Here is a 24772-nt window from a genome sequence, read left to right as displayed (position 1 = left end):
AGCCCTTCATTTACCAGTTACTTCATTATTTGTTGATTTCTACTGGTTCATTATCAATATCATAATGATAATAAAAACAGTTTCCTCAATTACATATTTCTGATATGTGGTTGTACAGAATAATGCAAGTTCATGAACCATATGCCCAAAAGCAGACAGTTGGGCACCAAATGGGAAACATCATTTACCAGATTTACTTTGACAAATGGGTAAATATATAATTTCTCTACTTTTAACCTAACACGTGACATTAAAATGCTCCTCTGTTTCTGATCTTAGATATGCAAGGCACTACATGGAGGACAAGCAGCAGAAAAGAACGCTTCTCAAAGTGTTTGGCATCAGGATAGAAATCATTGTGCAGTCGCTGGTAAGTTCTGTCTTCATGCCTGCTCAGTAATCCAGGCGAGGAAATCACAGAAAGTTGAATCAACTTTTCAGAAGCATCTCCCAATAAACGTTGTGTCCAGATGAAGTGATTCAGCTTCCTGTGATCTTTGAATATTCTTATTTGTGGAAAGAAATTTTGCCAGCATGGAATTTAAGGGGGTGTCCGGGTAGCGTAGCAGTCTATTCAATTGCCTACCAACACAGGGATAGTTGGTTCAAATCCCCGTGTTACCCCCGGCTTGGTTGGGCGTCCCTACGGACACAATTGGCCGTGTCTGCGGGTGGGAAGCCGGATGTGGGTGTGTCCTGGTTGCGGCTCCTCTGGTCGGTCGGGGTGCCTGTTCAAGGGAGAACAGGGGGGAAAAGCGTGATCCTCCCACGCACTAGGTCCTCCTGGCGAAACTCTTCACTGTCAGGTGAAAAGAAGCGCCTGGCGGCTCCACATGTATCAAAAGAGGCATGTGGTAGTCTGCAGCCCTCCCCGGCTCGGCAGAGCGGGTGGAGTAGCGACCGGGACAGCTTGGAGGAGTGGGGTAATTTGGCCCAAGGCTGGATTACGGACCGGGCATGCCAGGTGAGTGCCCTGGGGCCCCGGACCACGAAGGGGCCCCAAAAGGTCAGGGGTATTGTGTTTGCGTATATAAACAGTGCATAAACCGGCTGCTTGCTCCAGGCAAGTCGACTACCATTTGCATTAGTTTTACATTTAACAATGTTTAGTACTGTTTGCGTAGACTATCTGATGAGTGGGGGGGCAATGGACGCGTGTGCCCCGGGGCCCCCTGGTGGGTTACTCCGGCCACGAATTGGCCAAGTACAACTGGAGAGAAAAAGGGGGAAGAAACAAACATGAAATGTAACTCTTTTTCTCATTTTAACTTATAGGCGAGAAAGTTTGATATCATCCCAACACTGACGGCTATAGGCTCTGGTGTGGGCATTTTCGGAGTGGTGAGTTCTGGCCTTGATAAACATGTTGTGTACATTTATGTACTCTTATCAGTGGACGAATTCGGAAGTGGTCAAAGTAATACTTTGACGTTTTTCAGGCAACTGTGGTGTGTGACTTGGTGCTGCTCTATTTGCTACCAAAGAGGAATTTTTACAAGAATATGAAGTTCAAATACACAGACGTACAAGCGCAGGTAAGCAGAAAAACTGATCTTATATGTAATGAAAGAGTGTGAACACTAGATGGGGGCAGGGAGACGTTTAAATACAGCTGAGAGAGCCAAGCTTGCCAAACTACACGATATAGTTTTACTGCATCTTTTACATTCACTGTGGTATTTCAGTTGTGCAAGTCAGTATGTGCAGAAGCCTCTCAGCACACAAGTGCTTCCTTTTTTTTTTAAACCGGATTAAAGTCATGTTGACCTCCACGGGATTTCGTAGAGCAAAGACGGTGCACAGGAACTGTCCAAATCTGTTTGTGTTTGACACCAGCAAGCCTCAGACGTCATCATCACCAGTGTCTAGGCAATATAGTTCACAGTCCGATCCAGGGGGAAATCCTGTCACCCCTCTGGGACGTCTAAATCAAACAGGCAGGCTAGTTTGTGCTGACAGAACGACGGTCGGATGCTTGGTTTAGGCTCACACGTCCAAGTCCACTGCAGAGACAAGTGCAGGATAGGGCTCCCATACGGGTGCAAGTGAAACCTTAGGAAGCAAAGTAGTTTCTAGAGATTTCCTATGATATGTAATTGAGGTGGCGCTATACTGCATAGGAGTGTGTAAATGTACTGTATCACTGGGATGGATATAACCTCTATGGCTCTTATCTTACAGGACCATGATTCGGAAGCATGCAGCACAGAAAAGGAATCCAAAGTAAGGGGTTCATTCATCACCATTTTCTTCCTACAATATAAAACCGTGTCTTATAACTGTGGTCTGTCTTTGATAGCTAATTAGAAAGTTTTCACTGAAAAGATGGTGGCATGGCGGTCTATTCCGTTACCTACCAACACGGGGCTCGCCGGTTCGAATCCCCATGTTACCTCCGGCTTGGGCAGGCGTCCCTACAGACACAATTGGCCATGTCTGCGGGTGGGAAGCCGGATGTGGGTGTGTGTCCTGGTCGCTGCACTAGCGCCTCCTCTGGTCGGTCGGGGCACCTGTTCGAGGGGGGGAGGGGGAACTGGGGGGAATAGCGTGATCCTCCCACACGCTACATCCCCCCTAGCGAAACTCCTCACTGTCAGGTGAAAAGAAGCGGCTGGCGACTCCACATGTATGGGAGGAGGCATGTGGTAGTCTGCAGCCCTCCCCGGATCACCAGAGGGGGTGGAGCAGCGACCGGGACGGAAGACTGGGGTAATTGGACGGGTACAATTGGGGAGAAAAATGGGGAAAAATCCAAAAAAAAAAAAAAAAACAAATTGTACTTGACTGATTACCCCACTCTTCTGAGCCGTCCCAGTCACTGCTCCTCCCCCTCTGCCGATCCGGGGAGGGCTGCAGACTACCACGTGCCTCCTCCCATACATGTGGAGTCACCAACCGCTTCTTTTCACCGGACAGTGAGGAGTTTCACTAAGGGGACGTAGCGCGTGGGAGGGTCACACTCTTTTCCCCAGTTCCCCTTCCGCCCCGAACAGGCACACTGATCGACCAGAGGAGGCGCTAGTGCAGTGATCAGCGCACATACCCACATCCAGCTTCCCACCCACAGACATGGACCGGAGATCCCCATGTTGGTAGGCAATGGAATAGACCGCTATGCTACCCGGACGCCCCTGGCCAAGTACAATTGGGGAGGACCCCCCCCCCAAAAAAGAAGATATCTAATGGGATTTTTGTTGGTCCTTGCAGGAGTGACTGGGAGGCAGACTCATGGGCAATGCCACTGTGACAGCAGACCATACTGGGAACTGGCAATACCATGACTTCACTGACTGACACACACACACACACACACACACACACACACACACACACACACACAAACACACTAAAGGAATCTGGGGGACTTCAGAGAACAGTCAAATGACAGGTTTTGTCTCCCACCTTACCAGACGGACTATCAACATCTGCAAGAACACGGGACCCTCTTCCACCTCGTAGAGTCCCCCTGAGTCGCTGTGACTCTGGACTGTGTTTGTAGAGCCACAGATAGATACACAGTAGATCAACCATGTGTGTACATTTATGGGTGTAACTCAATTGCGTGTGTTATTTTTTTCGGGTGTAACCTCTGTCCATCGCCACGGTGATATCCATATGAGTGAACATACACAGTGTGGTAGCTCGGTGCTTCCTAGGTGTACGGGTATGGAGCCACACTTTCAATTAACTCTTAACTGCGTGTATTTCCTCATAGGTACCAACACGGCATGTCAATATACCACTGGAAAGATGTCAGAACAGGTCCTAAAACATGTTTATGAGTGATTCAGCCCTCACTCTCAGTTTGTAATTGGCAAGTGAATTAAATCATGCCCAGAGAGCATCCGGATGTGGGCCACTTCAGGCAATGATGCGGCACTGGTGGCCTTCTTCTGGCCCTGACAAAATGGATGTGAGCCTGAAGCGGCCCACATGTATAATGGAAAATATGGCCCAAATATGCCAAATCAAACGTGGGCCTTTTGTGGCAAAGATGCGGTGCTCTGGGCAACATGTAATCTGGATATGCAAAGGAATTGAATCAAGTGCAACTGTCTGTGAAGATGTTTCACCTCTCATCCAAGAGGCTTCATCAGTTGGTCTAGTCAGAAAGGCACAAACTGAGGAAGCCTCTTGGATGAGAGGCGAAACGTCTTCACGGATATATACCAAGTCCAGTTGGACTTGATTCAACTCCTTTGGATAACCATGACCTGGATGAATGAGAACATTCACGGACACGTAATCTGGACGTGACCCTGAAGTGGCCCGTGTGGTAAATGGTGAATATGGCCCAAATATCACAAAACAAACATGGGCCACGTTTGGCAAATACGTGGCACGTGCGGCACTGCTTGGTTCTGGCCCAGATCTGGCAAACAGGAGCGGACCGCCCAAGTGCCATCATTCCACACGGTATGTGGGCCGGATGAAAGTGTCGGGTTTGGGACGGGGTCCGGGGCCACAGCAACTTTGCTATCTGGGTGTACAGTGAATTTAGTCCCCCCCCCCTCTTTTGTTTGAAGCCGTGTTGGTTTGTCTTGCCGTGTAAAGTCCCGTCTGACAAGTTGTCGTCTGTGCATCATTCAAACAGGAGCACCAGACAAAAAGTAATGACTGATCAAAGGGATTCGGTCATTTTTTTTATTATTATTATTTATTGTCATCGATTATGTCTAAGTGTACAAAAAGCATGCAAAAAATAGCGTCTTTATATATTGGTACATATTTACATTCTAACAGTTGCATTCCGTAAAGGTGTGTCATGCGTTTTGTTGTGTTTGTATATGGGACTCGAACCAGCTGGACGGGTACATTCCGAGAAGTGCAACACGGTACGGTACACAGAGACACTGGGACAACAGGGCCCTCCAGCGCTGTGTCACGACAGTCGCGCACAAGATACGGCAGCTATCCACGACCACAGCACTGCCCCGGTACACAAACCACTCTCACATAGCCCTCTTACTGGATAAACGACGAAGAAGAAACAATGCCGGAAGTCATTCGATGAAGCCCATGGGAATCCCATGATTTTTTTTTTAAATTTCAGTAGGTTAAGCGCTGCAGTAACAACATTGTATTAACATGACGACAATCCCTTACCTGCCAATCAGTGGTCACAGGCTGACCCGAAGAGGCTGGCCCGTGTTCTGGAGTCTGCGGGTCGTAAGTGTGACGGCAGCCGTTGTGCGTCCGGATCATGTCGGTGTCTCACTAGAACGACCAAGGCCGCCATTTTGACCGTGTCGGCGTTTCAAAGTTTAATAACTTCGTGAAAGAAAAAATAAAATAAGACACAGACCCGCCCCCCCCCCCCGAATGTTCCGAAAATTGCATATATTTGCGTTTAAAATGCTTTAGACCAACTACACACTAAAAAAGTTACGGTAAGATCTACCTAAAACGACCATGATCGTCAAAAAGACGGCTCGTAATTTGTACGTCATCGTGAGCGTCATGTCACCCGTTCACGACGCGTGTTGATCGCGTCATTTCCTTCGCGGCGTCCATCGCTTCGTGCTAGAAACGCACCAGCGCCCTCCAGCGCAGAGGAATGGTCTACACTTGATTTGTGATTATTTCCAGCATGTCTGGGTACAGACGCGCCATGACTACCACCCGGGCGCTGCAGTGTTTACAGGCGTTGAACAGCGGCGATTTTAAATTGTTTGAAAAATAATATTGTAACGTGTATGGATAAGTAGACCCGTGTCGGACCCTTTAGTCCAGCGGTTGACGATGTCTCCCGCGGTGCCGGACATACGGGTTCTGCGTCCCGGCTGCGGCAGTTCCTGCGGGTGCCCCCCGAATTCGCTACAATATTAAAGTTGTTAAAACGTTAATTTTGGTGTCAGTCGTTTCTTAACAGACATACTAATGTAAACTACTAATAAGACACGTTAGCCCCTAGCTAGCGGATCTGACCCTTTAGCCGAGCGGTTAGTGATGTGGCCTTGTGGTGCAGTACACCCGGTATCGAATCCCGCACCGGGCAAGAAAATAACCGGTTACATTGGTGGGATCCGGAAGTGTGCAGATCCTCAGAAGTCTCTTCAGAGCGCGGGAATATCAAAGCGGGAGAGGGTGACGACTGTAATATACTAATAAGACACGTTAGCCCCTAGCTAACGGGTCTGACCCTTTACCCGAGCGGTTAGTGATGTCGCCTTGTGGTGCAGTACGCCTCGTATCGAATCCCGCACCGGGCAAGAAAATAACCGGTTACACTAACATGCATTAATATCTCAAGTGGGTATTTATCTTGACAGAATATAGAGTTTAAAAACCGCGGCGGTCATTTTGACGGCCCGTGGTCGTTCTAGTAACTTTTAAGTTCCGGTCATGTTTGGGACAGTTTCAATGGTTATTTTCGTTCTTTTTTTTGTACATTTCACGTTTTATAGTACTTGTTACGTTTGTTAGATTTGCAACATGTGTTTGGCGTTTTGTTCCTCAGGTAATATTTTCACTTTTTCAATTTTGCTATTTAAGTTCGACCATGTCGCTCTGACGTTTAGTTTGTTGGAAAATAGTATTAAAGTTGTTGAAATGTTAATTTTGGTGTCACGTTTCATAACAGACAATACTAACATATGCAATGCGTTAATATCTCAATTGGGTGTTTTTCTTGACAGAATATAGAGTTTCAAAACCGGCGGTCATTTTGACGGTTCATGGTCGTTTTAGGAAAGAGTGGAATCCCGGTCGTTCTAGTGTTAACAAAAACCACATGTAAACCTTACATCCGTGTTTGTATCCTATGCGAATCTGATGTAAAAATTTCTTTGTTACCATTTTCTAAATATACGTGAGCGGACTACATTCCTAAAAAATCATCAGAAACATTCAGAATTTCACAAGTTAAAGGTGAAAACCCCTTCCCCCAGTTACACACCAATGAAAGGCTCTGCTGTAAGCTAAAGACTGGTCATGTTAATGTAAATGTGTTACTGCAGCTATCACAACATCCTGACGTGGATATAGAGTCACGGAAAGAGTGCATATATTTTAGGTTAAGGTCAAATTCATTTAAAACCACGATTTAATGCTCTGGTTCACAGAACAATGACGAAGGACAAAGCTGCAAAAAGCTTGGAGTAAAATAAATAGTCTGCACATAACAACCACACACACTCTTACTTGGTAATACAATGTGTTTCGGGACAACAGGGTACCAGTCACTTCATGTTTTATCACACCAGCATCAGTTGTCTGGGCAACAGAAGAACGTCAGAAAGTGCAAATATAATCTAAAATATATCCATCCATCCATCCATCCACGATCCAAACCGCTTAGCCTGCTCTCAGGGTCGCTGGAGCCTATCCCAGCAGTCATTGGGCGGCAGGCGGGGAGACACCCTGGACCGGCCGCCAGGCCATCACAGTGCCTAGCGAGGGATAATCGCCAGAAGCCTTCTTGTTGGTACATTATATTTTCTTTTTTTCTTCTGGGCAAAGTTCAAGCGATCCACCGGTGAGTGCGGCTGAAGGAAAAAATGCTAGCTAGCTGGCCATGTTAGCCACATCCTGATTCACTATGTAGGATTCAACATGTATTCAGGGCGGCACGGTGGTGCAGTGGTTACCGTGGTCGCCTCGCAGCAAGTAGGTCCTGGGTTCGAGCCCCAGGGTAGTCCAACCTTTGGGGGTCGTCCCGGGTCGTCCTCTGTGTGGAGTTTGCATGTTCTCCCCGTGTCTGTTTGGGTTTCCTCTGGGGGCTCCGGTTTCCTCCCACAGTCCAAAGGCATGTAGGTCAGGTGAACCGGCTGTACTAAATTGTCCCTAGGTGTGTGTGTGTGGGCCCTGTGATGGCCTGGCGGCCTGTCCAGGGTGTCTCCCCTGCCTGCCGCCCAGTGACTGCTGGGATAGGCTCCAGCATCCCCGAGAGCGGGATAAGCGGTTCGGATGATGGATGGATGGAGCGTGTAATTCAATTTAAAATACATTTAACTTAAAAATGGACAAAGAAAAAGAGAAATAAAGCTAAGGACTGGCAGCCTGGGAGCTGTGAGAGCAGGGCTATAAACCATATAAACACACATATGACGACATCGACAACAGTGTTACAAGTAAAAAAAAAAAAAAGTGCAGTCAACAAACTCTGATAATAGCTCTCTTTCACAAGCAGAGGAAATGGGTTTGTTGTTTGTTTTCCTATGACCAAAGGAAAACTCCTTTCACACTTTTGGTTCAAATGGAAGTACAGACACTTCACAAACGGACACCAAGTTCCCCTCTGTGCCTTCTTTCAGGCCACATGCATGGTCAGGGAACAGAGGGCCAAAAGAAAACATGCATCATCATAGTATGGTCCAAACCCGCCACTAGAAGGTACACGTGCACACAGGGGGGGGGGCAGAAATGGGTAACACATTTCAAACAGCCAACGGTTCGGAGACAAATCACATAACCTTTTCCATACAAATTATTCTGGGGTTTTTTTCTCTTTCTTCCCCCCCACCAGCGTTGTGACGTTACGTGTTAAAATCCCACATCCTCTGTGCTGCAGTTGGAGGTTTACTGCGGCGAGTGAGATTAGTAGAGGAAAGGTACCGGTCCGGTCCATTCGGCCACACGAGGCCTGCGTTGTGTCTGCAGCCGGGACCCCGGCAGTGACACGGAAATACTCCCTTTTCACCGAGGGATTCTGAGCACCACTGCCCTGCCTGTCAACATGCTATATTTCACAGGACAACGTGGCCCGGCTTGCAGAAAGAGGAAGGGGGGGGGAGGAGGGGATTAGGGTATTTAACACTCCTCCATTGAGTATGCCTGGTCACCAGCCTACACAACAGGACCACACCGCCGTTACTTGGTAACTTCTGAAGCCTTGTACTTACTGCTTAGCATCCACATTTACCCATGTGAGCGTCGTGACAGGGTGTGGAAGAAGGGGGAGGGTTGCAGGGGTGTGCACAGGACTGAGGTGGGCTGGCGGGTGGGGGGGCGCCGCTGCCACTTCAAAAGTGCCCTTTTGATTTAAGCCTTTATTCTAATGTCTTTTTGTACCCTAATGGGAAACTTCCATGCTTCATTTTTAACCTAAGGGGAAAAATGAATCCATCCATCCGTTATCCAAGAACCTTACCCCAACCGGGGTCACGGGGATGCTGGAGCCTATCCCAGCAGTCATTGGGTGGCAGGCCGGGAGACACCCTGGATAGGCCGCCAGTCCATCACAGGACTGTGGGAGGAAACCGGAGCACCCGGCGGAAACCCACGCAGACACAGGGAGAACATGCAAACTCCACACAGAAGGACGACCCGGGACGACGGACAACCCCGGGGTTCGAACCCGGGACCTTCTTGCTGTGAGGCAACCGCGCTAACCACTGTGCTACCATGCTGCCGAGATGTAATCCTGTTCTTTTATACCAGCGGCGCATCCTAGTTGCACGAGACCATTGTTCTTCATCCAAACGGGCATCCTAATAGGACAGTTCCACTCTAAACTTCTTAGCCTTAAGTCACAAGGAACCTGGGGGCAAAAACTAAGCATTTTTTTTTTTTACCCACTGGGGCACCAGGGCACTTGAGCTCATCACATCACTCTGATGTGGGCCTAGGGCAAAAATAAAGCATGGGACGCAGTTAAGGTCCCACTTTGGTGCGTGCGGAGGAGAGGGCCCTTTCTAATTTTTCGCCCCCCGCCGCTTAGAGAGTCTGTGCACGCCACTGGAGGTTTGGTAAGCAGGTGAGATGTAAACAGGAAGACACGATCACACAAACACCAAATCACAAAACAGTGCCAGAGAGCGGGGCATGCATATGAGGAGGAGAGGACTTCTAACAACAGAAATGACGCGACTGGAATAGTCACTTGAAAATGTGTTCAAACCACTGCCTTCGTGGTTTTTTGCCTGGCTACTCCCAGAGAGCGGGCTTTCTTGCCTCCACAGCGCCACCGAGCGCGAGCACTTCGCTGGGGAGCAGAGAATGAACGTCTTCCAGTGTTTTAAAAAAAGCCCAGAGATGGCACATACACGGGATCCATCTAGTTTAGGGTGGCTAGTTGGAGCCAGAGAATCAAATGACTCTTACGTCGCCCTTCACTTGTTTATGGTTGTCAGCAGGTACCTGTGCAAAGTCTGACGATGACTGACACTGTTCGCCATGCATGTGAAGAAGGTCAGACCATTCAAAATGTGAATTTCATAATGTGTCCTCCTCTTCAACGGGAAATGCCAGCAGGCGGGCGTACATGCTTTAGTCGTATGCTGAGGGAAAAACAACATGAGAAGGTAAATTCATCCGCAGAGCTGACGGAGTTCCTTGAGCGCTCTCAGTCATAGCGGTAAACAGCTGAGTTGATGAGATAAAGTAGACGAAATGCAAGATGGTGTCCCTACTGCTAAAAACCTTGAAAGAAAAGGAGAAATATAGAGTAGAGCAGTGGAGACGGGTAAACAGAAAGGATCATCTGATGGACAGGGACAGGGACGAAGTAAAAAACACCAACAGCCTACAGGCACAGGTTTGCATGTCAGTCAAACAAGAGCATTGGAGGCATGCATCTCTAGGGGTAATATATCATCAACGACGGTTCTCAGGCATTTACAGTTGATAGACGGACAAGCTCGGACAAATTGGTGGAGTTTAGGAGAATGTAGAGGATGAAGAGGGGCGAGGGTACAGTGGTTGGACCAAAAGGACATAAAGAGGAAGCTGGGCTGACTGGAGACGCCGTAAGGACTCAAGAGGACGGCTCATCTTCATACAGGTCCTCCAGCTCTCCTTCCCTGGGCCCATCGCCACTGCTTCCCTTCCTGAAAGATGGATGGAGAGAGGGGGGGGGGGGGGGAGAGAGAGAGAGAGAGAGGGAGTGATGTGGAGACGTCCCCATATTGCTCAATTTGATCATCACATCACATCACTGCCAACCGCTTGACGTCAAAATGTCGTTGGTAATGATCCTTATTTAGATTTTCATGAATGGTTCTCAGTCCCTGCTTCATCTCTCCAGCCACAACAACGCAACTGGAGATAGAGAAGACAGAAGCTTTCTTTGTTTTTGTTTCATGTGCTCTCAAACACGTGCTCAAATTCTGAAACGTATGAGAATAGCAAACACCACAGCAACCTTGGTCCATTTAACGCAATGTTAAATGACAGCGGCGACAACGAGATGACGGCGTCAGGGAGACAGCTTTGGGAAAGGCTGTTCCACCACTTCCCATGACGGCTAATAAAGCAGGAGCTGAGGGGTGTAGAAGATGGGGATGGGCACAGAAGGTTGGCTGACTACTGACAGACCATATGGTACAAAGTGTGTTACCTTAGCAAGGGGTGAAGTTTTAAAGAGGGGCGAAAGAGCCCCGCATCCCTGCAGCAGAGTGGGAGAGAACAGGGAATGATAATAGGTGAGAGGACACAGTTCACCCAAGGAGGTCTATGAGATGTGGTGGGACTGAGCAGACAGGATGACTCTTTTTGACCTCCGAACTCTACGTCTCTACATTGAAAAACCCTTGACTCCGGGTCGCCCCTCCTACCAGTGACCCAGGTTAATGCTGTTTTTTTTTTTATGATGGCACGGAGGTGGACCCTTTAGTTGACTGGTTAGTGCAGTCGCCCGTGGTGCGGGTGACCCGGGTCTGCATCCCGGCTGTGGCGGCTCCCAGCTGCCCCCTGAATTCGCTACACTGGCGATTTAGCAAATTCATGTAGCGAATTCTTCACTGTCCTCAGAAGTCAGAAGAGGCGGTCTGACAGGACACGGAAGCGGAGCAGGCTAAGCTAACTGTTAGCCCATGCAGACCGCCAGTTCCGACAGTCATCATTGCTGGTAGTCGTTCCCTTGGACAGTGATTTTTATAACATATTTTTTTAGGTTGGATATATGTGTTAGTCTGGATATGCGTGTTCTTGAAGTTTTTAGATAAGTGTTTTTGTCTTTGTGTTGCACTGCTGTGGGCTGGGGGAACGTCCTGCTTCGAGCGTTAAGCAAACCTTAAGATTGTGTCTATGTGGCCTGGATAGTTTTATAACTTTTTCATTTTTGTCACAATGAGGGACAGGGCCCTTCATTTCTCAGTAGGGGACAGTAGTGCTCCAAACATGCTACCTAACCTCACCAAAATTTCAACTAAGAGGGCACATACTGTTGTTAGAACCAGGGTTAGAGAAGAATGGAAGTAATCTGATAGTCAAAGCTACACAATGTGACATCCACCCATCCATTATCCAAACCGCTTATCCTACTCTCAGGGTCGCAGAGATGCTGGAGCCTATCCCAGCAGTCATTGAGCGGCAGGCAGGGAGACACCCTGGACAGGCCACCAGGCCATCTCAGGCAGCCCCCCCCACCCACAGACAATTTAATATAGCCGATTCACCTGACCTACATGTCTTTGGACTGTGGGAGGAAACCGGAGCACCCGAAGGAAACCCACGCAGGCACGGGGAGAACATACAAACGCCACACAGAGGACGACCCCCAAGGTTGGACTCCCCCGGGACTCGAACCCAGGACCTTCTTAAAGTGAGGCAACCGCACTAACCACTGCGCCACCGTGCCGCCTCACAATATGACATTCATCGTCTACTGCTGATGATGAATATCCAGAATTGCAGGGCCTAGTGACAAAAAGACAGCCGGCCACTCACAGTACAGATGCTTGTCTCAAGGCTATATCCAAGGGGAAAACACCCTGGATATAGGGCACTACAGTTACCGACGTTCCAATTCGCTCTTGGTTGCACAGGTTTAAATTGCATGACGGACAGATGCCCTGTTTGCTCCGAGGGGCTTTCAAGCTATGCTCCGGTGTAACCAATCCGTTTGTGGTTGCTTTGTTGCACGCATGCTTTGGTGGACTGGTTTCATCTTCTGTTAGTGTGAGGAACAACATCTTCGACAGCAACACACCAAAAAGACGCTCATGCTCCACAACATGCAGCAAGAGAACGAATTATGGTGCCATGGTGACACGAACTGGTGTCCGCCATTTTCAACACGGCTGCTATAGTTTACCAACGATCAGAGACAGGGGAGGACGACGTGAGCTACCACTGATATCAGGATCACAAGAGACATGTGACTGGGCGTGGGAGGTGGCCTCTCTTTTCTGGGATGAGATACAGTGAGATTTGAAGTTCTTAGTGGTAAAGGGTTTGGCAGTTGGGTGACAAACGCGTAGTTTTGACCGGCATAGACTTACATCAGCAGGTTACCAGGCGCCGACATGGACCTCTCCTCCCTCCGGCTGGGACACTCGTAGGGATTACTAAAGGAGCGCTTCCTCAACATGGCCTTAACCAAGATCTGAAAAGTGCACACATGAATAGATTTTTTTTTTCAGCAAAACTCTTTGTTACACCGACACTGACGGCGTGAAGCACTTTTGTGTTAAAAGGTGACGTATGTAGTAGGATGAATGCTATTTAGTCAATCCACCCCTACAAGATCCTTAGCGACGACAAGAGGACGCATGGCAGAAAGGCGGTGCATGCTAATGACCGACAGCCACAAGGACCGCCCCGTCACAGAGGTGTCATGATTGGTTGAGGCCTACTGGGAGCGGTAAAGCCTCAAACTCTCACCTGAGCTTCTCTGATTGGCTAAGATCCTGAATACAGACGCAGCATTAAACAGAAGCTTGATACTTCTACTCATAGCTGTAAGAGGAATATGACATTTTCCCCACAAATAACTGCGCCACCATGCGATTTTATTTTGTGCTTTTAGCTTCTGAGCCTGACCAACGCAAGCTCAGGTTGTGCCTTGCAGACATAACAGATGCATCATGCACATAACACACACACACACACACACACACACACACACACACACTGTTTCATAATTGAACACCCCCTACGCACTCACCCTTTCATCTTCCCTCAACCTTTTCCAGTTCGCTCTTTCCCACAGCTGCCGGCAAGACCCACTGTTGGAATCCAACACCTCCTCCCACTGATCACAGTCTATTCTTATTCAACCATGTACCAGCTTTGAAATTGCATTGATAGTTTTTAAATGGAATTCAGAGCACAAGGCAAATACGTGGTCACGATACTCCAGAGATAGTAGCTCGGGGCGAATAGCCAAGATGGGGGCGTTGCCTTTACATTGAAGTCTATTTTCAATTTTGCTTCTAAACTTGAATCTGAATGCCAGTCTTTTGAGGCTCTTCTTCTAAGTCCACCTCCCTCAGCCACGAACAGACTCGGCCCAGTCCGGTTTGTGATACCCTATCGACCCCCTGGCCCTTACTCACTATTTCTTTAAGAATTTCTTGGCACATCCGAGTCAAGGGTGGAAGGACTGGGGGTGTCGTACACTGCACTGATTGTGAAACCTACTGGGTCTACTTTGCGATTCTGGGCTATATAAATAAAATTGACCATGTCTTGGGAGGCAGTGGTTCAGGGGGAGGGGGCGTCTGGGTGGCATGGCAATCTGTTCCATTGCCTACCAAATCGGGTATCGCCGGTTCGAATCCCCGTGTTACCTCTGGCTTGGTCGGGCGTCCCTACAGATACAATTGGCCGTGTCTAAGGGGGGGGAAACCGGATGTGGATATGTGTCCTGGTCGCTGCACTAACGCCTCCTCTGGTCAGTCTGTTCGGGGGGGGGGAGGGTGAACTGGGGGGAATAGCGTGATCCTCCCACGTGCTACGTCCCCCTGGTGAAACTCCTCACTGTCAGGTGAAAAGAAGCGGCTGGCGACTCCACATGTATGGGAGGAGGCATGTGGTAGTCTGCAGTTCTCCCTGGATCGACAGAGGGGGTGGAGCAGAGACCGGGACGGCTCGGAAGAGTGGGGTAATTGGCCGGATACAACTGGGGAGAATAAGGGGAGGAAAATCACCCCCCCCCCCAAAAAAAAGAACCTAAAGGAGGGACTGGTCTGTTACACTGTCTCATAATAGGGTCAATGGGGAGGACAAAAATCAACCCTTTTATCGACATGAAGAACACTTAACAAATTGTGAAATTATTCCTTCTGTACGGATAATGTGGTAGTTTCTATGTCCTAACTCTTTAATTCTTTAATGGCACTGAATAGAAATGGGGGGGGGGTGACTGCTTAACACTCTTGTCAGGAGCAGGTATTTATGGCTTTTAATGGTGCACGGAACTCATTTAGTTATCCATCCATCCATCCATCCATTATTCAAACTGCTTATCCTTCGCAGGGTTGCGGGGATGCTGCAGCCTATCCCAGCAGCCATTAGGCGGCAGGCGGGGAGACACCCTGGACAGGCCGCCAGGCCATCACAGGGTCGACACACACACATAGTCACACATAGGGAAAATGTAATATGGCCGATTCACCTGACCTACAGGAAACCCACCCAGACACGGGGAGAACATGCAAACTCCACACAGAGGACGACCCGGGACGACCCCCGAGGTTAGACTACCCCAGGGGCTCGAACCCAGGACCGCCTCGCTGTGAGGCGACCGCGCTAACCCCCGCGCCACCAGTTTATTCAGGTATACCTGCATTAACTACATGTTCTAGCGAAGTGGGATTTCAACGAATTTCCTGAAAACACCCCCGGTGGACACGGGGAGCGTCTCTTACCACCGCAGAGAGACTGGGGACGTATTTCACCGAGTTCTGAACCTCCTCTTCTGTCACCTCCACCACAGAACAGTGCTCTTCCTCCAACGGTAAGGGGTCAGCTCCTCCCTGCGTCACCCACTGATTCATCTACACACACACACACACACACACACAAACACACAGGTTGAGAAAAATTGGTAGTACCATAGTTACCGCTTCAGAAGACATTTTGTCAGTTGTTACAGAAATACTCACCGGCTGTCCACACCGCAGTGGGTATTTTGTTGGTAGAACAAATCAGTCTGTATTGTGCATTTGTCTTACTTTTACTTTTCACACTACTTTGAAAATAAAAAGAACGGAAAAAGATCTGTAGGGAAGAAAAACAGCAGTACAGGGACCCTTCAGCGTTTCACTTTTCGGTAACACTTTAGTATGGGGAACATAAAAAAACTTAATTACTAGTGAATTAGTAATGATCAAGATGTCACTTTAGTATGGGGAACATATTCTAAGTAACAAAAACTTAATTTACAGTAATGTAACCCTATGAACACTTGTAGTTTTGTGTTTTGTTATGTAAGAACAGACCATATTCATTAAGTGTTAGTAAGGGAGAATAACTCTTCTTGTGGTACTACCACCTTATAAAGTCCATACTAAGCAAAGCATATTGAGATGGTACTACTAATAAGCAATACTTCTGAGGTTATAGAAGGACAACTCCTAGTTAATGGCTTACTGGTTGTATAATAAGGCCATGCGGAATAAGGCATTAATGAGTATGTAATAATGACCAATTAAGAGCCAATATGTTGCTAATTTGCATGCTAATAAGCACCTAATTAATGGTGACTACGTTCCCCATACTGAAGTGTTACCCACTTTTTTTCATGTCCACCTGGTTCCTGTTTTTGCCATCAGAAAACACACACAAAACCACCGTGATGAAGATGCTAAAGTCAAAAGCCGTGGTCCACGTCTGCGTCTAAGTTTGTCTTCGTTTGATGGTTAGGAGAGCTTGGTCTGCTGTGTCATGTGGGCCCAGGGACCACGGCCCTGACCCGAGCTGTGCCCAATGAGGAAACTACCGAGGGCGGAATGACAGGATGTGGAAGCGGGGCAGGCTAAGCTAACTGCTAGCCCACGCAGACCGGCAGGCCCGACAGTCGTCCTGGCTGGCGTTCGTTCTCCTGGACAGTGATTTTTTTTGTGTAGTTTAGATATATGTGTTAGTGTGGATACATGTGTTGTTGTAGTTTGGGTATGTGTTTTGTCTTTGTGTTGCACTGCTGTAGGCTGGGGGGAAACCATGTTTCTGATTCTGAAAAGTAACTTGAGTCGCTATGTTTCTCACTTGGTGACATGCTGTCACCAAGGAAGGACTCGTTTGGCATGTGTGATCCGCCACCGGCACTCTTCTGCCGATGGACGGACGGATCCAGCCTTTGTCGGGGTTGGGAGATGAACGGTGAGATCATCGGTTGCTATGCTCTGAAACAGTCAGACAACAGATGGCATGGTGGACTGGTCCAAGTTTTCCTGGAACAACAGACCAGCTTTCTCTCCCCGAACACGACCAACGGCTATTTTCCTAACGTCATCAGGGCCCTGCCGGACCTGCAGCAGGATCTGGAGCGCCTACGTCCCTATTGGCGCAGATCCTGCCCACACCTCCTGCGGCAAGAAAAGATGTATTTTTGTATGCTGACATATTTCAGAAAAAAATCCAATTGCTGATTATTTTTTTCCTCCTTCCAAAACGATTGGCTCGTGTCGCCACGGTTGTTTCCAACAACTTTCAAATAAACTTCAAGCAAATAATTATGCTTCGCACGTTTCCGTCAGAGCTGTAACCGAATAAAACCCGGCCGGACCTGTGTGTCCGACATGACTCATCCAGGCCCGTCTTCCCGAGGAAGATGGGCCTGTTAACGTTAACTAATGGCTGCTCATGTGAGTGAATTCAGTTCAGATTTTATTTTGTATTCAGCAAATGCTTTTCCATTACGATTTATTTTCATTAAACAAAAAGGTTGTCCATCTCATGTGAGCATGAAACAAAGTTTTAGGGGTTTTATTAAATGTTGGCCATTTCGTTCAAGCCTTTTCTTTACTCTAAATGACAAAATTTGCACAGAGACACTTGGATGGAAACGGCGTCAATGAGGGTGATTATTGTAGTATAATATGGATGTTCATTCATTTTTAAAGATAGGTCTTTTAAATTATCCAAAATTTTTTAAAGATGTGGCTCTCCACTTCCGGTGGAGGAAGGCGGTGGCGCAATTTCACGTTTGCGGCGGCCTCACCCAGCACCGTCCATGCAGTGTCTTTGTCCACATCTGCGTCTAAGTTTGTCTTTGTTCGATGGCTGGGAGAGCTGGCGCTGGATCGGCTGGGAGAGCCTGGTCTGCTGCATCCTGTGGGCCCAGGGACCACGGCCCTGCCTGGAGCTGTGCCCGAAGAGGAAACACCGAGGGCGGTCTGACAGGACGCGGAAGCGGGGCAGGCTAAGCTAACTGCTAGCCCATGCAGACCAGCAGCTCCGACAACACCAAGGGCTGTCTGGCGGCGGCCTCGCCTGGCCTTTCCTCGCCTTGACTGTGTTTTTAGTGTCGTCGTGTGGAGTGCAGGGAGGTGTGTTGAAGGTGTCTGGCTGGGAGAGCTGGCGTTGGCTCGGCTGAGGGAGCCTGGTCTGCTGCATCCTGTGGGCCCGAAGAGGAAACACCGAGGGTGGTCTGACAGGACGTGGAAGCGGGGCAGGCTAAGCTAACTGCTAGCCCATGCAGACCAGCAGCTCCGACAGTCATCCTGGCTGGCGTTCGTTCTCCTGGACAGTGATTTTTTGTTTTGTTCAGTTTAGATATATGTGCTAGTTTGGATACATGTGTTCTTGTAGCTTTTGGATATGTGTTTTTGTCTTTGTGTTGCACTGCTGTGGGCTGGGGGAAATGACAAATAAAGTGTTTCTGATTCTGATTCTGATTTACCGTGACAACATCAACACCACCGTGGTGGGGAACGTGTTTAGCGTATCAGGGTGAAGATGTGTTCTGGGCTTCTCCCTTTACAGTTAACCCACTGGACCACCACCCACTTGGTGACCTGGGACCTCGTGATTTTCAAACTAAGCCCTACATCACAGACTATGGGGTCCAGGACCTCCTCTCTCTCGGCGGTAAAGACTGCAAACTAACAAAGTAAAGCCTGTCGACTATGTTTAGATGTTGCACCGCTGTGTGTAGAACAGTTGTGTAACATAAACTCTGCTCCGCCATGTGTCTGGTGTCTGTGAAACTGAGAAACCCATCAGTCACCCACTGTAAAAGGGGCACACGACTCTCACGCTTTACCATCAGAATTGTTCAAGTTTACAACGTTGTCCCTGACTTGATAATTTATGTCGAATCTTAAATTCCTGGATGCTAGTGAAGAACATTTCAGCAACGTTTCAACTCAGACATATGCTACCATTCTCTGTATGCCTCTTGGCTGGTTGAGGGCTGAGGTATTTACCAGAGCTGCTTCTATCAACTAGGACATATCTGTCTGGCTGCCTAGCTCATCCCTCCTCCTCCTCCTCCTCCTCAAACACACAAATACCACCAAGACGGAGGAGAAGAGATTAGATGGCATATAATCAGATCCTGTCAAATCCTGTCACACAGACTCCGGAGAGACTGCAAAAATCCACTCATTCGTCGCTGGTTTGGGACCTAACTGTCACTCTGGTGTCGTCTCAGTATTGGTCCACTCCTCTATAGGGACATAAGGGCAGAATTAGCCCTTATGCAGCATGGCGGATGAATTTCACTGCAATTATCATATCCAGGTCAGCGCCACAGCCATGGACTAATGTTAGCTGGGTAGGACTTTTGAAGGTAAACAGTTTAAGAAAAAGGAAAGTCTGGATCGCCGGTTCGAATCCCCGTGTTACCTCCAGCTTGGTTGGGCGTCCCTATAGACACAATTGGCCGCGTCTACGGGTGAGGAAACCGGATGTGGATATGTGTCCTGGTCACTGCACTGGCACCTCCTCTGGTCAGCCAGGGCGCCTGTTCGAGGGGAGGGGGAACTGGGGAAATAGAGTGATCCTCCCACGCACTACGTCCCCCTGGTGAAACTCCTCACTCTCAGGTGAAAAGAAGCAGCTGGCGACCTCACATGTATCGGATTAGGCACGTGGTAGTCTGCAGCCCCACCCGGATCGGCAGAGGGGGTTGGAGCAGCAACCGGGACGGCTCGGAAGAGTGGGGTAATTGGCCAAGTACAATTGCAGAGAAATAAAAAGAGGAGGAGGAAATCCCTCCCAAAAAAAAGGAAAGTCTGAGCATATGACAGTGGAAAGCTCCTGGAACGACCAAATGATGCACATGGCCTGAAAAGCTTGCTGTGTTTAACAGCTGACTGTTAACCCCTATGGTCTCGATTCAGACCTGCTCTTGTATCCTACCTTGATTTCCGGGATGGTGATCCTGTTGTCTGGGTTTTTATCCAACATCCGCAGGACCAGAGTCCTCAGCTCCTCACTGATGTTTGGTCTGAAGGAAACAGAGAGAACTTTTGAAAAGGTAGCTGTGAGATGACAAACAGAATGTTGCAACATCTGAGCTAATAACAACACATCATATCTGTAAAGTGGAACTCAGCTAGGCCCTTCAAGACATTATGAGGTAGGTGAGCACCATGCTCCTCTAAGGTATTTGAGATGGTGTAAAACCTCTTCTACCAGCTGCCCTCAAAGTCACAGCAGTTTGTGAAAGTGATCTCTCGTCGCTAAACATCACAGGTGATAAGGATAGAATAAAAATAAAAAAATAAAAACAAGGTACAAACATATGACAGTGGTCGAACTGCATAACATGGACCTGCATTATAACACAAGCGGTAGATAATCCCAACCGCTTGTCTATGTTAGGAGGTATGCCCTCTCTGACCTTATCACTGCTGCTTACAGGAGTTGTGGAGGACAAGGTAGCACCAAGAGACGATCATTCGAATGGGTATATATGTATTATGGGATGTGATGCTGTGTTGTGTTAGGAGGTGGGTGGTGTGTTTGATACACCAGCTTTTCACACTGCGTCAAAGTGTCTCGAGCACACTGGGAGAGGACCCATCTCATTAACACCATGACACCCTGCCCTCACACATCAGGTGCCACTCACAGATCCTTCGCGTCTGCCTTGATTGGATGTCTCAGAATTTTCTTCGATTAAGCAAACATAAAACTGAAGTATGTGTCTTTGGAGCCAAGGAAGAAGGACTAAAAAGTCAGCACTCAGTAAAGTGAAAAACCACGAACTAAGCCAGAAATCTTGGTGTAGTCATAGACTCAGACCTGAACTTAGATAGCCACATTGCCTCAGGTGAAGGAGGTTCAAGTATCTCGGGGTCTTTTGTACACGAGTGAGGGTAGGATGGAGTGGCTGATTGCCAGGCGGATTGGTGCAGCATCAGCAGTAATGCAAACGTTGTGCCGGACCGTTGTGGTGAAGAGGGAGCTGAGCTGGAAGGCAAAGCTCTCAATTTACCAGTCAATCTTCGTTTCAACCCTCACCTATGGTCATGAGCTTTGGGTAGTGATCGAAAGGGTGAGATCGCGGATACAAGTGGCTGAAATGAGTTCCCTCTGTAGGGTGTCTGGGCTCAGCCTTAGAGATAGGGTGAGGAGCCTGGACATCCGGTGGGTGCTCGGAGTAGAGCCGCTGCTCCTTCATGTCAAAAGGAGCCAGTTGAGGTGGTTCAGGCATCTGATTAGGATGCCTCCTGGGCGCCTTCCTTTGGAGGTTTTCCGGGCATGGCCAACTGGAAGGAGACCCAGGGGTAGACACAGAACTCGCTGGAGGGACTACATGTCCAATCTGGCCTGGGAACGCCTTGGGATCCCCCAGGAGGAGCTGGAGGGCGTTGCTGGCGAGAGGGACGTCTGGAGTGCCCTACTTAGCTTGCTGCCACCGCGACCCGACCCCGGAGAACCGGCTGAAGATGAGATGAGATGAATGAACATTAAGATAATTATAAAGTCAGCCTACTGTCACCTGAAGAATATATCAAGAATTAAAGGATTTATGACTCAGCAGGATTTGGAAAAACCTGTTCAGCATTTATCTTCGGTCAACTCGAGTACTCTAACGGCGTCTTTACAGGTCTCTAAAAAACAAAATCGATCAAACAGCTGCAGCTGATTCAAAATACTGCTGCTCGACTCCTTACTCAGACCAAAAAAGTGGATCCACTCTAGTTCTGATAACTTTACACCGGCTTCCTGTCCGTCAAAGAATTTATTTTTAAAATACTGCTCTTGGTTATAAAGCACTGAATGGTTGAGGGTCAAAACACATTTCTGTTACACTATGAACCATCCAGACCTCTCAGATGGTCTGGGACAGGTCTGCTTTCCGTCCCCAGAGTCAAAACTAAACAGAGAAGCAGATTTCAGGATTTACGTCTGCAGCACATATCTGAATAAACTCCCAGAAATCTGCAGGTCTGCTGCAACTCTGCTCTTTTTAATCAAGGCTGGAGATTTTCCTGTTTGCCGCCGCCTTTTATTGAATAACATTTGAAGCTTTTGATTATCATCTTACACTGCACTGTAACTTTTACTTTTGGTTGGATTCTAAATGTGTTTTTATTGCCTTATGTTGAGTTTACATTTTGTCTTAATGCCTTTCATGTATTATGTAAAGCACTCTGAAATGCTTTGCTACTGAAATGTGCGATACAAATACATTTGCCTTGCCTCGTTTATACTTCATTCTCTCTGTTTCATCTTATGTTCTTGCTCTCCTCCTCTTCAGAGAGCGTTTGTTTTATTCACCCTAAACGCCCCGTGTGCTCTGCATTCACCTTCCTGGGGGGCGGAGGAGAAGAGAAGCACTGGAATGTATACGTTTCCAACCTACCGACACTTCGGTTGGGTTCTACGTGGCTTATTTTCACCAAGTGTGCTTGACAATAAGGCCAAGCAAGTACTCTACTGTATGATCGTGGATACTGCTTTTCAATTTTGTCTTCGTTTGAAGGCTGGGAGAGCTGGCGGTGAATCGGCTGGGACAGCTTGGTCTACCTGTGGGCCAAAGGGACCCTTCTTGGAGCCGCGACCGAGGCGGTAACACCGAGGGCGGTCTTACACGACGTGAAAGCGGGGCAGGCTAAGCTAACTGCTAGCCCATGCAGACCGGCAGTTCCAACAACACCGAGGGTGTTCTGGCGGCGGCCTCGCCTGGCGTTGACTGTGGTGTTTTTGGTGTCGTCATGTGTTGAGGGTATCGGGCTGGGAGAGCTGACACTGGATCGCCTGGGGGAAGCTGGTCTGCTGCGTCCTGTGGGCCCAGGGACCACGGCCCCTATCTGGAGCTGCGCCCTAGGAGGAAGCACCGATGGCGGTCTGACAGGACGCTGAAGCAGGGCAGGCTAAGCTAACTATTAGCCCCATGCAGACAGGCAGCTCCGACAGTCATCCTGGCTGGTGTTTGTTCCCTTGGACTGTGATTTTTTTTTTGTTTTGTTGTTTAGGTTGGATATATGTGTGAGTTTAGATATATGTGTTCTTGTAGTTCTTATAGTTTTTGGATATCTGTTTTTGTCTTTGTGTCGCACTGCTGTGGGCTGGGGGTAACGATGTGTCATTCCATGTCATGTGGGGAAGTACATGACATGGAATGACAAATAAAGTGTTCCTGATTCCTCATGACGGCAATGCAACCAGCTTTGGTCTTCCTGAAACTGTATTTGAAATAAAGAAAACTAAAAGCTTTGATGCAAAGACACATATCTACGATGGCTTTATCGATCTAAGCTGAGATCGGGAGGAAAAGAAAAAAAAAGCGAAGGACAAAAAACAAAAACAAAAAAAAAAGATGAGAGAGAGCAGACTTACGACTCTGGGAATTCCACACACTTGCTCCTTATCTTATTGTGCAACGCCAGGATGTACTCATCGAAGAACGGGCACTACAAGGTGAGAAAAGCGCGACATGATTCTTGAGATGAGGAAAGGAAGGTGATAAAAACATAATAGTGAAAACAAAGAAGAGACACTTATTTTTTGCTATGCTAGAGCAAAATTAGCATCCATGGAGACAGCTAAGCTACATCATTAGTCAGACTGGCACCAGCTTCAAGTCCTCATTAAAAAGGCTTATGCTAGCATCTCTATCCAACACAAAACATCAAAAGATATAAAAGGAGAGGTCATCGTTGCCCACAGGAGATGAGTGGGATCGCTAATAGCCATTGGGTTCTGTGATGCGGCCCAGGTTTTCAAGCCTCTCTGGACTTGTCTGAGGTGCGCGGTAACAGGTGACGGCCGGACAAAATACTATTTATACTTGCCTTGCCAATGACAAAGCAGTAGAGAGTCACTCCCATTGCCCACACATCCAGCGCCTGCAAGGAGACATCAGGAGGAAGGTTATTTGAGAGATAAGGGTATAGACAGAAAGACGACACAGAGATTAAGCACAGACCAACAACAACAACAACTTAGTTTTGTATAGTGCCTTTCAAGGAACCCAAGGACGCTTTACACTAGATAAGAACAAAAAAAAAGATCAAAACAAAGATAAAAAGACAACACACCATAGGCCCTAGTAAAAAGGTAGGTTTTCAGTAGTCTTTTAAAATTGTCCAAAGAAGCAGCGTTGTGGATCTCTGCTGGAATAGAGCTCCAAAGGGTGGAGGCTGCAACACCAAAGGCTCTATCCCCAAACATCCACAGGCTGATGTGGGGGGATGGAAAGCAGGCCCGTGTCTGCGGACCACAGATTCCAGGACAGAATATAGGGGTTGAGGAGGTCTGATAGGTAGTGGGGGGTATGGTCATGGAGGGATTTATAGGTGAGGAGGAGGATTTTATAAGAAATGTGGGGATTTGATCAGGAGCCAGTGAAGGTGGTCAAGGTGGTGCGACTGATGTGTTGCCAGGACTTGGTGTGGGTGGGCACCGTGGCAGCTGAATTCTGCACATACTGAAGCCTGTCTAGGGCTTTGCTAGGTATCCAAGACAGGACTCCATTGCATTAATCCAGATGGGGGGTGATGAAGGCATGGATGAGGGCCTCTGCCACGGAGCCTGAGAGTAATGGCCGGAGTCTGGAGATGTTTTTGAGGTGAAAGAAAGCAGATTTGGTGACAGATTTGATATGTGACTGGAATGAGAGGGTGGACTCCATAATGACATCAAGGTTGAGGCCTTCTGGGGATAGGCAGATGGAGCAGCCATCCATGTCGAGGAGAAGATCTCCAAC

At 48.1% G+C, this 24772-nt stretch overlaps 2 protein-coding genes across 2 annotated transcripts in view; one reads left to right on the top strand and one right to left on the bottom strand.

Moving 5' to 3' along the window:
- Positions 1-3769, top strand: part of p2rx1 (purinergic receptor P2X, ligand-gated ion channel, 1) — a 37107-nt gene extending 33338 nt beyond the window's left edge. The window contains exons 9-13 of the mRNA XM_056284340.1: positions 280-370; positions 1276-1341; positions 1440-1535; positions 2182-2223; positions 3716-3769. Coding sequence (XP_056140315.1) covers positions 280-370; positions 1276-1341; positions 1440-1535; positions 2182-2223; positions 3716-3769 — 349 coding nt within the window. The remainder of the gene's footprint in view (positions 1-279; positions 371-1275; positions 1342-1439; positions 1536-2181; positions 2224-3715) is intronic.
- A 6416-nt stretch (positions 3770-10185) lies between these two features.
- The window catches only part of camkk1a (calcium/calmodulin-dependent protein kinase kinase 1, alpha a), a 112352-nt gene continuing 97765 nt past the window's right edge, over positions 10186-24772 (bottom strand). The window contains exons 11-16 of the mRNA XM_056284409.1: positions 23859-23912; positions 23404-23477; positions 19972-20059; positions 15534-15662; positions 13164-13267; positions 10186-10769 (exon numbers count right to left, since the gene is read on the bottom strand). Of these exons, the coding sequence (XP_056140384.1) occupies positions 10697-10769; positions 13164-13267; positions 15534-15662; positions 19972-20059; positions 23404-23477; positions 23859-23912 (522 nt within the window). The 3' untranslated portion in view covers positions 10186-10696. The remainder of the gene's footprint in view (positions 10770-13163; positions 13268-15533; positions 15663-19971; positions 20060-23403; positions 23478-23858; positions 23913-24772) is intronic.

Source organism: Lampris incognitus, chromosome 8 (genome assembly GCF_029633865.1).
Source record: "Lampris incognitus isolate fLamInc1 chromosome 8, fLamInc1.hap2, whole genome shotgun sequence".
Classification (NCBI taxonomy): Eukaryota; Metazoa; Chordata; class Actinopteri; order Lampriformes; family Lampridae; genus Lampris; species Lampris incognitus.
The sequence above is the reverse complement of the archived record's forward strand: the minus strand, read 5'-3'. Positions and strand labels throughout refer to the sequence as shown.